This window comes from Rhincodon typus, chromosome 27 (assembly GCF_021869965.1).
Source record: "Rhincodon typus isolate 14 chromosome 27, sRhiTyp1.1, whole genome shotgun sequence".
NCBI lineage: Eukaryota > Metazoa > Chordata > Chondrichthyes > Orectolobiformes > Rhincodontidae > Rhincodon > Rhincodon typus.
Genome location: NC_063358.1, coordinates 13,868,231 through 13,884,304, shown reverse-complemented (window position 1 = coordinate 13,884,304; position 16,074 = coordinate 13,868,231). Strand labels below are relative to the sequence as shown.

General features: G+C 42.2%; 1 protein-coding gene across 4 annotated transcripts in view; it reads right to left on the bottom strand.

The window, feature by feature from the left end:
* Positions 1–16,074, bottom strand: part of LOC109937816 (AT-rich interactive domain-containing protein 1A) — a 123,528-nt gene that overhangs the window by 15,661 nt on the left and 91,793 nt on the right. For all 4 annotated transcript variants that reach the window (XM_048612998.1, XM_020536318.2, XM_048612999.1 and 1 more), the window contains exons 10-12: positions 12,727–12,836; positions 10,290–10,499; positions 3,789–3,996 (exon numbers count right to left, since the gene is read on the bottom strand). In XM_048612998.1, coding sequence (XP_048468955.1) covers positions 3,789–3,996; positions 10,290–10,499; positions 12,727–12,836 — 528 coding nt within the window. The remainder of the gene's footprint in view (positions 1–3,788; positions 3,997–10,289; positions 10,500–12,726; positions 12,837–16,074) is intronic.

Below are 16,074 nucleotides of genomic sequence, written 5' to 3'. Positions count from 1 at the left end.
GAGAGAGAAAAAGAGAGAGAGATGGGGGGGAGGGGGGAAGAAGAGACGAGACAGAGATGGGGCGGGAGGGGGAAGAAGAGACGAGACAGAGATGGGGGGGGAGGGGGGAAGAAGAGACGAGACAGAGATGAGGTGGGGGGCGGGGGGAGAGAGAGACAGAGATGGGGAGGGGCGGGGAGAAGAGACATGCAAGAGGGAAGTGAGCAAATGCGGACATCATACTCTCATTCACCACATTTCTCTTCACATAACAGTAATAATGTTCCATGTATCTCAGCTCTAATTCCCACTGTCCTGGCAAGGCATGTATACTATAAACGTCAGTCCAAGGAAAGGAAATGGAGAATTAACTGCAGTTTAACCACATCAAGCTATTAACTATATCAAATCAATCCATAACAACCTGAACACTACGGAACACACAAAGTGCAAGTCCAAGAACAGGATTTGACTCAGATTAACATTCCTCCTAAATCAGAGAGCCCTCAGTGAGGTTTCAAATAAAGACTAGATCAACAAAGTCAAATATCAAATTACTTTCAGGTATTATTTTCTCTCATAACTAGCATCATGTTAGCATATTTAAATATTACACAGTTAAACCCAACTCACTTGGCATTAACTATGGTTTGGTTGGTTGCATTCTCACAAGTCAAAGGATCGAGGGTTCAATTGCCCACCAAAACTTGAACAAAAACTAAAGCCAAGTCCAGCACAGTACTTAAGTACCGCACCAGCTGCTATCTTTCAAATTAAGATGTTAAACCAACCTCCTTCTACCCTCTCGGGTTGATATGAAAAGATTCTTTGTCATTATTCCATGGAACATCAGGGGAGTTAGAGGAATAAATACTGGTCTATCAACACCACAAAAACAGATAGTCTGCATTTTCAGAGCTGTTGTGGATGCTTGCTGTACATAAATGGCTGCTTTGTTTCCCACATGACAATAATTAATACACTTAAATTGCATTTCTTGGTAAAGCAATTGGAGAAATTCAATAGTTGCAAAAGTTACAAAATAAATGCAAGTTCTTTCCTTTCCACAAAAAGCTGTAATAAGAACAAATTAGTCATCGTTGTTTTGGTTTCTGCTGTATACAAGAGATTGTAATAACTCCATTGTGGATGGTGCCGTTTTAGATACTCAAGTGACTTGTTACTGGTACATAATAATGTGTTAATCATTACATGCTTCTCTCAGGTACTACAGTAGCCCTGATGACTCATGCTGCTATTCATTAACTACAAGCAAAGAAGGTCAACAGAAGGGCAGCCTTATTTACACCCAGCCCTATTTCACCTTTTCACCCTGCTCAGTCAGGGGATTTCCCTCAGTGACATCTCACACTGCCTTAAGAATGTGGCTGGGCTCCCCTTACTCTGTGGCAATGGGATTAAGTTACTTTGCAGTAGAGCGACTGGGATTGGTTTCATTCACATTAATAACACACTCCCCATTCATCAACTTTCTGAACCTGTAAATCTCCTGGGAATCTGGAATGGCAGCATACAAAACAGTCAGCTGGAATGTCATCTGAACCAGTGGGCAGGGCCAACATTCCTTAAATTCTTTACTTTCCCCCAGCGGTCCTCTCTTTGCAGAGCTCACACAGGCAATGCCCATCTAAGGACTGACTCTGCCGGCCATGGAAAGATCTTCAAATCAATCACCCAACAAAGGGTGTTTTTAAAACTAAAATCTACACCTAGCCTTCAAATGTCAGATTCACTAGTTAACTACTGTTACATAAATGTCATGAAGTTCTGCAAAGTGGTAACAGAGGTGATCCAAACAAAACAAAAATCAAGCAGCTGGCAGACAGACTACACAGTGATTCGTTAATACCTAGGTAACCAGTATAAACATTTCTAAGGTACCCTGAAAGCCCACTTTGACCTCAGCAGCTGGGAAAAGCGCACACTGGACTGCCCAAAATGGCAAGCCCTGCTTCACCAAGATGTAGCTAGCTTTAAAGAGAGATAGTTGAAGAGACAAGTGCAACAAAGATGGGCAAGCCGACATCACAGACAATTACTGACTACCAATGTGAACTTCAGATTTTTTTTTTTAAAAAAGATGTTATTTCTCCCTTAGCCTTTTCCATCTCTTTTACCTTCACGGACTTTACTCCCATCTGTTCCCAACACACACTACTTTTCCTCTCTTCACCACTTCTCACTCAAGACTCTGTGCCAAGCATCCTCCTCATTTCTGGGGATTGACACAAGATTCAGGCTGCTCACATGGCTCAAAACATTCAGCATCCAGCCAACCTCCCGCTGCCCAAAGAGGGAGATAACCCAACAGGAGCAGGTTCAATTGTCAACCTCCATGTCCAGCCGACCAGTTTCTGTAGGAGCAGCCTGGAATTTTCATTATTGATCAAAACAATGTGCTCACAGCATGCAGGAACTGGTGCATGTCATGCAGGCACAAATGCATTTTTTTTCCCTAAAGAAACAGTTGTTGTCATTGCTCACTCAGTGAGCTTGTCCTGGACAGGGAACATCAAATTCCTTTTAACAATAGTCATAAATCAAAACAGTGATAGGTAGTTTAGTGGATTTTACCGTTTTAAGAGTTTCTCTGTAAAATAGACATGATTGTGCAGTTTTAAAAAAAATGGACACAGAATAACATTGCATTAAATGAAGAATCAAGCTTTGCTTTCAAGACTAGTCAGTTGCGAGTTGGTTTTGTCCCGATTTTTAAGGCTACTAGCCCCCATAGAGCTTGATGCTTTGAAAGAAGCAGAGGGTACAATGATGGATTTAAGTGGAAACAATTACATGTTTTTTTTATTCTTAAAGACATGCAGCTTATGGCCAGATTCCTTTAAACTGCACTTTCAGATCACGCAAGAGTCCAAAAGTTTGATTCCAGAATATTTGTCAGGCAGCATTCAAAAAAACAACTGTGATAATTAATTTCAAGAGGTCCCATCACTGTTCAGACTTTCTCAATTTTTATGTATAATTTATGTACATAACAAACATACGAAATAGGAACAAAGTAGACTATTCAATCCCTCAAACTTGCTTGGCTGTTCAATACTTTCACGGCTGATCTGTTTGCATTTTAAATTCTACAGTCCCTACTCCCAATAACTCGCGATTCTCCTACCTAACAAAAATCAATTCACTCAATTACTCCACTTTCATCACCTTCTGAGACAAGAGTTCCAAAGTTGCACAACACAATTTCTCATTTCTGTCCTGAAAGGTTTCTGGGTATAGATTAAGCCTGTTTATAATAATGAATTAAAAAAGTAAAAGTTAAATAGATCAAAAGTCAACATAAAATTGGACGAAAAGGGGAGAACAAAGCTGAGGTCTAAACTACAGCCACACACTATTCTTCAACTGCAAATTTACACTTGGCCATGCATGCCCTTCTGCTAAATTAAGATTATGTATAACTGATGTCAAAGCCTGGAAACCAGAATGAATTTTTGCAATTCCAGTTAATTTTACTGCACTAATCTCTATCAGGATGATATTCACATTGATAGTATGACGCCTCCCCCCACCCCACCACCCATCCCATCAGTTTAATTCAGTGAACAATCTTACAATATAAACAGAATAAGGATGGAATTTTGCAGCAATGAGATCAGTCATGAATTGCACCTGAAATCATAAACCATTAACTATAACTATTGGTCTCAGCTTTTCAGCTATAGTTCTTTGGTCAGCAGACAGTAGTCATACAAACCTCAACTAAATAACCTGCATTAAAACAGAAGGAAAGCTGTTCTTTGCACATCAGCTGCCATCTCACTCACCAGGAGAAGGAGGCTGTATCTTTGGTTGTTGTTTTTTGGAATCTACAGAAGCAAAGATGTCCAGTGGTGGATCCTCCCCTCGCTCAATCTTGCACTCAAAAGCAAACAAACACTGGATATACTGTTTCTTCAGTGAGCTGGCTGCACTGCTTGAGGTTCCCACATTCAGGTTGGTGGCCAGTTCACGCCATTTCTTGTTTTTATTCACCTGCATAAGATATGGTGACTGTTAAGGATTGCAGTGTGTGGCAGATTATACCATTGCTCACCCTCATGGCTCCAAGAAATAGTTGATGAATAATGGTTGAAAATGACAAATAACATAGGGCAGAAATGCTGAGCAACTTTGTTTGGTCCACTAGCAAGGATACTCAACAATACATAAACGAGCAAACTAGTGAAGCATGTAACAAGGGTTAGGCAATGATCAGAATCTTTGATCTTCACTAACATAACACTGGCAGTCCCAGTCTATGCAGTGGATGGAGAGGAATTTGTTTAGTGCGTACAAGAAAATTTCCTGATCGAGTATGTGGATGTACCTACTAGAGAAGATGTAAACCTTGATCTACACTTGGGAAAAACGGCAGGGCAGGTGACTGAGGTGTCAGTGGGGGAGCACTTTGGGGACAGTGACCATAATTCTATTAGTTTTAAAATAGTCATGGAAAAGAGATCTATAAGTTAAAGTTCTAAATAGGAGGAATGCTAATTTTGACAGTATTAGGCAAGAACTTTCCAAAGTTGATTGGGGGCAGATGTTCACAGGTAAAGAGACAGCTGGAAAATGGGAATACTTCAAGAATGAGATAATGAGAGTCCAGAGGAATATGTTCCTGTTTGGGTGAAGGGCAAGGCTGTTAAGTGTAGGGAGTGCTGGATGACTGAAGAAATTGGTCAAGAAAAAGGAGGAACCATTTGTCAGGGATAGACACCAGAGATCGAGTGAATTCCTAGAAGCGTATAAGGCAGTAGGAGAATACAGGAGGAAATCAGGAGAACAGAAAAGGGACATAAAATAGCTTTGGCAAACCAGGTTAAGGAGGATCCAAAGGGATTCTACGAATACATTAAGGACAGAAGAGTAAGTAGGAGAGGATAGGGCATCTTAAAGATCAGCAAGGCCACTTATGTGTGGAACAGCAGATGTGGGAGATACTAAGAGTATTTTGCATCAGTGTTTACTGTGGAGAAGAATAGGGAAGATATAGGTGGGGGAAATAGTGACATCTTGATAAACATCCACATTATAGAGCAGGTGGTTTAAAATGCATAAAAGGTGGGTAGATGCCTGGGATCTAATTCGTGTAACCTAGAACTCTGGAAAGCTAGGGAAGTGATTGCAGGGCTCCTTGCTGAGATACTTGCATCATCAATAGCCAGAAAGGAGGTGCTGGAAGACTGGAGGTTGGCTAACATGGTGCCGCTATTTAAGAAGGGTGGTAAGAAAAGGCCAGGGAACTATAGGCCAGAGGGCCTGACATCCAGGATGTTGGAGGGAATTCTGAGGGACAGGATTTACATGCATTTGGAAAGGCAGGGACCGATTAGGGATAGTCAGCATGGCTGTTGTGTGGGGGAAATCATGTCTTACTAACTTGATTTGAGTTTTTGAAGTAGTAAAAGAGAATTGATGAGGACAGAGCAGTGGATGCAATCTATATGGACTTCAGTAAGGCATTCAACAAGGTTCCTCACAGAAGACTGGGTAGCAAGGCTAGATTGCATGGAATACCATTTGGATACAGAACTGGCTTGAAGGTAAAAGACAGAGGGTGGTGGTGGTGAGCTGTTTTTCAGATTAGAGACTTGTGACCAGCAGTGTGCCACAAGGATCAGTGTTGGGTCCACTGCTTTTCGTCATTTATGTAAACTAATCGGATGTGAACATAGGAGGCATGGTTACTAAGTTTGCAGATGACACTAAAATTGGAAGTGTAGTGGACAGTGAAGGAGGTTACCTTAGAGTACAACAGGATCTTGATCAGATGGGCCAAGGAGTAGCAGATGGAGTTTAACTTAGGTAAATGTGAGTTGCTACATTCTAGAAAGGCAAATCAGGGTAGGACTTATACATTTAAGGTCCTGGGAAGCATTGTTGAACAAAGAAATCTTTTTAGTGCAGGTTCATAGTTCCTTGAAAGTGGAGTCACAGGTAGATAGGATCGTGAAGGCAGCATTTGGTATGCTTGCCTTTATTGTTCAGGGAATTTAGTATAAGAGTTGAGAGGTCAGGCTGCAGCTATACAGGACATTAGTTAGGCCACTTTTGAAATACCGTGTGCAATTCTGGTCTCACTGCTATACGAAACTTGAAAGAGTTAATAGAAGATTTAAGGATGCTGCCATGGTTGGAGGATTTGAGCTATAGGGAGAGGCTGAATAGGCTGGGGCTGTTTTCCCGAGAGCAGAGGCTGAGGGGTGATTTTATAAACCTCTATTAGGTCATGAATAGGGTAAAGAGACATGGTCTTTTCCCTGGGGTGGGGGAGTCTAAATCTAGAGGGCATAAGTTTAAGGTGAGAGGAAAGATTTAAGAGACACCTAAGGGGCAACTTTTTCCACACAGAGGGTACTGCACGTGTGAAATGAGCTGCCAGGGATAGTGGTAAAAACTGATACAATTACAACATTTAAATGGCATCTGAACGGGTATATGACGAGGATGGGTTTAGAGGGATATGGGCCAAATGCTGGCAAATGGAACTAGATTAATTTAAGCTATCTGGTTGGCATGGACGAGTTGAACACTTAGAACTACGATGTTGGGGCCATTACAGAAACTTGGGTAACTCAGGGACAGGAATGGTTGTAAGTTTCGGGATTTAGATGCTTTAAAAGCAATAGGGAGGGTGGTAAAAGAGGCAGGGGAGTGGCATTGCTACTCAGGGACAGTATAGCAGCTACTGAAAGGCAGTTCAAGAATGACATGTCTACAGGGTCAGTTTGGGTTGAAGTCAGGAACAAGAAAGGAGCAGTCACTTTGTTGGGGGATTTTTAAAGACCCCCCAACAGTTGCAGAGAAGTGGAGGAGCAGATTGGGAGGCAGATACTGGAAAGGTGCAGAAGTCACAGGGTTGTAGTCATGGATGACTTCAACTTTCCAAATATTGATTGGAAACTTTTTAGTTGTAATAGTTTAGATGGAGTGGATTTTGTCCAGTGCATTCGGGAAGGATTCCTGACACAGTATGTAGATAGACCAACACAAGAAGAGGCCACTTTGGATTTGGTGCTTGGCAATGAACCAGGTCAAGTGTTAGACCCTGTTGGTAAGAGAGCATTTTGGCGGTAGCAATCATAACTGTTACTTTTACAATAGTCATGGAAAAGGATAGGTACATACAGCAGGGTAAGGTTTATAATTGGGGGAAGGGTAATTATAATTCTGAGAGGCAAGAACAGGGTAACATAAAATTGGAACAGATGCTGTCAGGGAAGAGCACTATAGAAATGTGGAGATTGTTTAAGGAATGCACACCGAGTATGCTCGATATGTTTGTCCCTAGCAGGCAGGGAAGATGCAGTCGAGTGAGGGAGCCTTGGTTCTCAAGAGAGGTCGAACGACTAGTTAAGAAGGAGGAGGAGGAGGATACTTGTAACAGGTTTAGGAAACAAGGATCAGAAAAGGCTCCAGAGGAATACAAGTTAGCCAGGACGGAGCTGAAGAAAGGGCTTAGGAGAGCTATAAAGGGGGCATGAGAAAACCTTGGCAGATAGAATCAAGAAAAACCCCAAGGCTTTTTACACGTATGTCAGGAGTAAGAGAATGACCAGAGAAAGGGTAGGGCTGATCAAGGATTGTAAAGGGAATTTGTGCACGGAGGCTAAAGAGATAGGACAGGTCCTTAAATGAATACTTTTCTTCGGTATTCACAACTGAGAGGGACCTAATTGTAGGGGAGGACAGTGTGAAACAGGCTGGCAGGCTAGAAGAGGTGGATGTTAGCAAGGAAGATGTACTAGGAATTTTGAGGAACTTGAAGATAGATAAGTCACCCAGGAAGCGAGGGAAGAGATTGCAGGGTCTTTGGCGATGATCTTTTTGTCCTCACTGTCCACGGATATAGTGCCGGAAGATTGGAGTAGCAAACATCATTACCTTGTTCAAAAAAGGGAATAGGAATAACCCTGGAAATTACAGGCCAGTTAGTCTTACTTCAGTGGTGGGCAACTTATTGGAAAGGGCTCTGAGAGATAGGATTTCAATCACTTGGATAGTCCCAGTTTGACTCTTGATAGTCAGCATGGATTTGAAGGGGGTACATCATGCCTCACAAACCTTATTGAATTCTTTGAAGAGTTGACCAAATACGTGGATGAAAGTAGAGCAGTGGATGTGGTATACATGGATTTAAGTAAGGCGTTTGATAAGGTTTCCCATGGTAGGCTCATGCAGAAAGTAAGGAGGCATGGGATAGGGGGAAAAGTGGCAGATTGGATTCAGAATTGGCTGACCCTTAGAAGACAAAGGGTGGTAGTGGACGGAAAATATTCAACATGGTGCTCAGTTATGAGTGGTGTACCACAAGGATCTGTTCTGGGTGCTCTTCTATTTGTGATTTTTGTAAATGATTTGGACGTAGGAGTGGAAGGGTGGATTAGTAAGTTCATGGATGATACGAAGGTGGGTTGAGTTGTGGACGGTGCAGAGGGACATTGATAGGATGCAGAGCTGGGCTGAGAAGTGGCAGATGGAGTTTAACCCTGAAAAGCGTGAGGTGATTCATTTTGGAAGGACAAATTTGAAAGCAGAATACAGGGTTAACGGAAAGATTCTTGGCAGTGTGGAGGAGCAGAGGGATCTCGGGGTTCATGTCCACAGTTCCCTGAAAGCTGCCACCCAGGTGGATAGAGTTGTTAAGAAGGCATATGGTGTGTTACCTTTCATTAATAGAGGGATTGAGTTCAAGAGCTGTGAAGTTATGCTCCAGCTCTACAAAACCCTGGTTTGGCCACATCTGGCCGATTGTGTCCAGTTCTGGCCGCCTCATTACAGGAAAAATGTAGAAGCGTTGGAAAAGATGCAGAGGAGATTTACCAGGATGTTGACTGGAATGGAGGGAAGGTCTTACGAGGAAAGGTTCAGCACGCTAGTGCTTTTCTCTTTAGAACGACGAAGGATGAGCGGTGACTTGATATAGGTGTACAAAGTGATCAGAGGTATAGATAGAGTGGACAGCCAGAGATTTTTTCCTAGGGTGGAGGTAGCTATTACGAGGGGGCATATTTTTAAAGTGAGTGGAGGTAGATTCAGGGGAGACGTCAGAGGTAGGTTCTTTACTCAGAGTGGTAGGGGCGTGGAATGCATTGCTGGAGAGTGTGTAGTGGAGTTGGCCTCATTAGGAGCATTTAAGTGGCTATTAGATAGGCATATGGATGATAGTATAAGGTTGGGGTGGATTTTAGATAGACCTTAGGTTTAGGGTAAAAGGCCTTGGGCCGAAGGGCCTGTGCTGTACTGTACTGTTCTATGTTCTATGAACCGAAGGGTCTGTTTCTGTGCTGTACATCTCTATGACTATATACGGCACAAAACAAGTTGGCAAAACTGGTCTGGAAGACAAATTCAGGAAACACGTTCAAGGTTACTCCATAAAATATTGAGGAAACCATTTAGAAAACAGACTGCTCTAGATTTATTTTTATGTAACAGGACACCTTTAATTAGGAAACTTAAAGGAGAAGATCATTAAATGATTCCCATACTAAAATTGAGGTTGACATGATTAACTGTAATACAGTTAGTTTGAATTCCAAATTCAAAAATTTAAACAGCCAACTCAAAAGAATTTCTAAATTTTATTTGCAAACGGCCTGACTTTATTTTTAAACTTTGCCCATCAGCCCTAGACTTACAAACTAGTATAATTTGAACTGTAAAGGAGCAGATATTTGAAATATAACCACTTCACTTGAGCTCTGATATTCTACCAACCTGACGGAAAGTGTGTGTACCGGTTAACTAATGTATCCACCTGCCTTAACAGCAGCATGTCAACTAAACAAAGAGCATGCACCTTATGAACAATGCTCAAATGAACAATTAACAGGATGGTGAAAAGAAATTAGCATATTAGAGCACAGTGAAAAGATGAAAAATATAAAGATGATCAGTCCTCTTTTTAATCTATAAATCAAGGGTGGAATTAATGATATGCATAAAGCAATAAGACACACTAGGCCTTCAGAATTATTTACCTTACGGAAGGATGTCCGAACAACACACTAGTGAGATATAATTATTCTAATAAGCAGTCACTAAATGCTGTCAAGCATCCTGAACCACCAAGAAGTGCTGCTCTGCAAGAACGTATTGCAAGGAAATTAACATTTGGTTTGAACCAGGTTTGACCAGTAAAGTAAAAATAAAGTCAGTCAGTCAGTCAATCAAGTTGGGACACTTGCCAGGGCTCCAATGCAAAGTGGTTTAATCCAAAACATCCATAAAGTTAAGAAACCATAATCCTTGCTACAGACAAAGACATTCCACACACCCACCTGTGTTAGTCCTCCAATATCCTTGACAGACATATAGAGTCGATAAAGGTCCAGCGGCTTCCTGCCAACTGCGGGAAGATTGGTCATCATCGTCCCCTTCTCTTCCATAAATGCAAAGTACCTATCGATCCACATCTTGCGCTCCGGCTCCATGCCCAGCTCATACAATTTAGAGATCTTTTCATTAGTGGTCGTGGAAGAGTTGGCCTTCTGCCAAGAAATAGGCCCATCAGTTATGGTGATTAGATACCCAACCAAAACAGTCCAGTTACAGACAAAGAATATTCAGCTTTAGATGCAGATGAAGAACCAATAGAAAGCTATTATTCTTATTTGTGTAGATAAGTAATTTCTAAGTGGTAAATGCTGCCCAAACAGCCAAGTTTTGATAGTGTTCAGATTCTTCAAAATGTTGAAATAGTTACACCAAAAAAGTAAAAGCATCATGTATGTTCAGAACAGAAAACTGAAAAAGGCCACAAAAACCTCACACAGGACTACATACAAGGCAAGCTACTTCAGCATCACTTGGATTTCCCTGCTCAATTTGTCATAGCTTAGATCCAAATGTGAAACAGTGCTGAAAATAATCAACTTAAATCACAGCAGAAAGTTCCACTGACATTTCACATTTACAAATCTGCATGTCGTCTTTCATAAGCATTGGCCCAAAGTTATACATTCATGTAACTGGACAATACATGATAATATACCTGTTCCTAAGCCATAAAATTACATTTCAAATAGCTCAACAAAACTAGTTGCCAAGCTTAATAGTGCTACACAAAAAAAACGTTTGAGAGATTGACGTTCAATAATAACCTCAGTACCTTTGGACATCCAATATAGCTCTACATTCAACAGGTGATCAAGATGGGATCAACTATATACATTGACAAATTATATTTCTTGTCAAATCCACTCACTTTCTCAGAGGTGAATCATTCAGTTGATAAAGAGCAATTATCTACTTTTACAGCCTCGTTAATCTATAATGAGATTACTGAATAATAGTCTAATTAGAATACCGTGCACATATCATTCCCCAGAGTTGACATCCTGTGGGCTACTAGTGACCAGAAATCGAACTGGACCAGCCACATATACATATACAGACAGTCACAGGCTGAGAATTCTGCAGTGAATAACCCAACCCACGTCCCAACTCCCCAACACCTATCCACAAGGCATTAGTTAGGAGTTGTTGGAATACCCTCCACTTGCCTCAATGAGTGCAGCTTCAACAACACTCAAGAAACTCAACATTGTTCAGGACACAGCAGCCCACAATGTATAGCCCATCCACAACCTTAAACACTCAACCCCTCCATCACAGTCACAATGCCAGCAGAGTAAACCATACACAAGATGCAACACAGTAACTCACCAAGTTTCCTCTGATAGCACCTTCCAATTTGCCAAACTCCACCACCTAGAAGAACTAGGGAAGCAGATGCGTGGAAACACCACGGGCTGCAATTTCCCATCCAAGCTGATTTGGGATTATAATAGTTTTTTTTTGGGTTCAACACTAGAATTTACCTTCCCAACAACACTATGGGGTGTAACCACAGCAAATGCTAGGCAGCTGTTCAAGTGGCTTACCATCCACGAAAGGAAAAAAACCCAATACAATATGCTCAGTACATCTAACATAACCAGACTATAGAATGTGGCTAATGACAGCTCAACAGCAGTACACTTCCCGGACATCAACTACCTAAAAGGCATAGAACCAGCTGGAAGGGAGTTAGAAAATGGCCTTTGAAACCTAGTGTCAAGGCAAAGGTGAAGATCTAAGTAACTTCTGTGAAATGAACTTTTATCAGTTTCCACTTTGTTGAATTTTGGGGCTATGTCCAATATAAACGATCAAACCCAAAGGTTACAAGAGATGGAATATATTATATTGTCAGTGTAAATCCGAGAGAGTTTAAAAGGCTACTGCAGAAAGTCCACGAAGACATTCAGTCTATCAAATGTCTGTTTTTTTGTCCTACTATCCATTGATATTATCCTTCTATTCTCCACTGAGAAAATAGCAATGAGAAAATCAACTTCAGGAAACGTCCATTCAAAAACATTGGGCAAACACTGAAATAATACAACAGCAGAGGCTTTGAATTAAGGTTAATTATTGGGACACAACAAAGTTTTATACACATCCTACATGCTGTACCTAACCTAGTGAAAACTGATGCCAGAGGGGGCCTGAAGTATAAAATGTTCAGTTCACAATAATGGCCATGCTTCACTCAAATTTATCATGACTAAATTAAATACAGATGTTCACATCTTCACAAGTGAAGTGAAGGGATCAAAAGTCAGTCAGGAGCAACTGACTCTGTGAAACACACCAAGATTAAATATTATCATCTGGCTCATAAAATGCAGCACTACTGGTTGGCGCGCAACATCAACCCATTTGCGTTCTTACCTTTGACTTAAGCTCAGCTTTTGTCATTCCATCTGCCTTGTTGTTTGCTTTCTGCGTTGGTGGTAACTTTCCTTCACCAAGTGCCATCATCTCTGGACTGGGAGTCATAACTACCAGAGTGTAAGAAAGTCATACAAATCACTGAGTCAGCACAGCAGTAATCACTCACCAAAGCCTACTGTAGGAAGATTAGGTCTACAGTTTTTCTTGTACTAAATAAATTTATGTTCATCTAAGTTTCATTTGCGTTCAGTGATGGAACGCGAGTCTCTAAAGTTTGAGGTATAGGTTTATGCCCTACACGAGGCACCAGAGTACAAACTTAGGCTGATACTTCATTACAGTATGCTGCACTGCTCAACATGACATCTTTTATATGTAACAGATTTCAGGGGACTATCTGAAGTCCAGCAGAGCACTCCCCTGGTACCCTGGCTTATAGCTTGGCCAACTCTTCCACTGGCATAGTACGTAGAGTTAGGACTCTGCAGTCCATCGGCTCCAGCCCAGCCACATCCTTCTCTCCCCTTTTTTTATGTCCTAACACTTTGGGGAAACCAAGCTTCTGTTGGCTGTGGTGTCTGGAGTGAGGATTCCTGGCTGCTGTAGGCCCGGAGTGCTAACTCGGCAGGTCAGCATCTACACTGGTGCTTGGCGGGTCTTTGGCTGCAACAGTGGTGGTGCCTCAAGCGGGGACTCTTGGCAGCAGTAGTGGGTCACTGTGGTGGAGGCGGTGCCCAAGGCAGGTCTCCTGACTGTGGTATGCCTGAAGTGTGGACTCTTGGCAGCGTTGTCTTTGCTGTGCTCAGAGCAGGGAGTTCGAGGCCCGGGACACCTTGCAGAAGCTCTGGAACTGTGTCTGAAGATCCCTTGTACACTGGATGAACTAATTATGCAATAGCTTTTTTATTCTTTTGTAACTCAAAATGGCACCACATTCTGGCAACAAAACACTTTCTAGATGCAAGTGACAACAAATAACTCAAATACTTTTCAATAACTCAAATATTTAAGACTTGTAAGCCATGTCTCAGCTAACAACACTTTTGCCTACAAATCACAAGGTTCTGGGTTCACTTCCCTCTACAGAATTTGAGCACAAAACCTAAGGCAGACAATAAAAGTATTGCATTGTTGCAAGTGCCATCTTTTAGATAAATTAATAAACCAACATCCTGCCTACACTAACAAAGAGTGGACTGGTCTCTTTCTGCATCGTAATCATTTTAAGTTTCCAGTTCATTCTCCGAGGTCAGTGGATGCATTCACAACAGCAACCATGTCGATTTTTTTGGCACTACAATGTGGCAGTTAGGAACACTTCAATTATTATACAGGAGCATTTGTCGCAATTGTAAGATTTACCATGGATTTTAACAGTCCTAGTTGGTATGCTCAAGCTCCATTCGAGATCATCAGTAAGTCATCTAGGTTGATATTTAAGTGCAGCGTTTAGTAATGTATTGCTGGAGACACTATTTTCAGCTGATATCTTAAGACAAGGCCCCAAAATCGGGAAAGTAGGACCAATCTGAAATGAGGAATTAAGAGGGCTAAAAGGGGTCATGAAATATCTTTAGCAAACAGGGTTAAGGAAAATCCCAAAGCCTTTTATTCATACATAAGGAGCAAGAGGGTAACTAGAGAAAGGGTTGGCCCACTCAAGGACAAAGGAGCGAAGTTATGAGACGAGTCAGAGAAAATGAGTGAGATTCTTAATGAGTACTTTGCATCGGTATTCACTGAGGAGAGGGACATGACGGTTGTTGAGGTTAGGGATAGATGTTTGATTACTCTAGGTCAACTCAGCATTGGAGGGGGGTGGTGTGTGGGGAGGAGTGTTGGGTATTCTAAAAGGCATTAGGGTCGACAAGTCCCCAAGTCCGGATGGGATCTATCCCAGGTTACTGAGGGGAGCGAGAGAGGAAATAGCTGGGGCCTTAACAGATATCTTTGCAGCAACCTTGAGCACGTTTGAGATCCCGGAGGACTGGAGAATTGCTAACGTTGTCCCCTTGTTTAAGGAGGGTAGCAAGGATAATCCAGGTAATTATACACCGGTGAGCCCGACGTCAGTGGTGGGGAAGCTGCTGGAGAAGATACCGAGGGATAGGATCTATTTACATTTGGAAGAAAATGGGCTTATTAGTGATAGGCAGCATGGTTTTGTGCAGGGAAGGTCATGTCTTACCAACTTGATAGAACTTTTTGAGTAAGTGACAAAGTTGATAGATGAGGGAAGGGCTGTAGCTGTCATATACATGCACTTAGTAAGGCGTTTGATAAGGTTCCCCATGGTAGGCTGATGGAGAAAGTGAAGTCGCATGGGGTCCAGGGTGTACTAGCTAGATGGATAGAGAACTGGCTGGGCAACAGGAGACAGAGTTGTAGTGGAAGGGAGTTTCTCAAAATGGAGAACAGTGACCAGTGGTGTTCCACAGGGATCCATGTTGGGACCACTGTTGTTTGTGATATACATAAATGATCTGGAGGAAGGTATAGATGGTCTGATTAGCAAGTTTGCAGATGACACTAAGATTGGTGGAGTAGCAGATAGTGAAAGGGACTGTCAGAGAATGCAGCAGAATATAGATAAATTGGAGAGTTGGGCAGAGAAATGGCAGATGGAGTTCAATCCAGGCAAATGCAAGGTGATACATGTTGGAAGATCCAATTCAAGGGCGAACTATGTGGTAAATGGAAAAGGCCTGGGGAAAATTGATGCACAGAGAGATCCGGGTGTTCAGGTCCATGGTACCCTGAAGGTGGCAACGCAGGTCGACAGTGGTCAAGGTGGCATACGGCATGCTTTCATTCATCAGACGGGCTATTGAGTACAAGAGTTGGCAGGTCACGTTGCAGTTGTATAGGACTTTGGTTCGACCACATTTGGAATACTGCGTACAGTTCTGGTCGCCACATTATCAAAAGGATGTGGATGCTTTGGAGACGGCGCAGAGGAGGTTCACCAGGATGTTGCCTGGTATGGAGGGCGCTAGCTATGAAGAGGGGTTGAGTAGATTAGGATTATGTACATTAGAAAGACGGGAGGTTGAGGGGGCCCTGATTGAGGTCTACAAAATCATGAGAGGTATAGATAGGGTGGATAGCAAGAAGCTTTCTCCCCCCCAGAGTGGGGGACTCAATTACTAGGGGTCACGATTTCAAGGTGAAAGGGGAAAAGTTTAAGGGAGATATGCGTGGAAAGTTCTTTATGCAGAGGGTGGTGGATGCCTGGAACGCATTGCCAGCAGAGGTGGTAGAGGCGGGCATGATAGAGTCATTTAAGATGCATCTAGACAGATACATGAATGGGGAGGGAGCAGAGGGATACAGATCCTTGGAAAA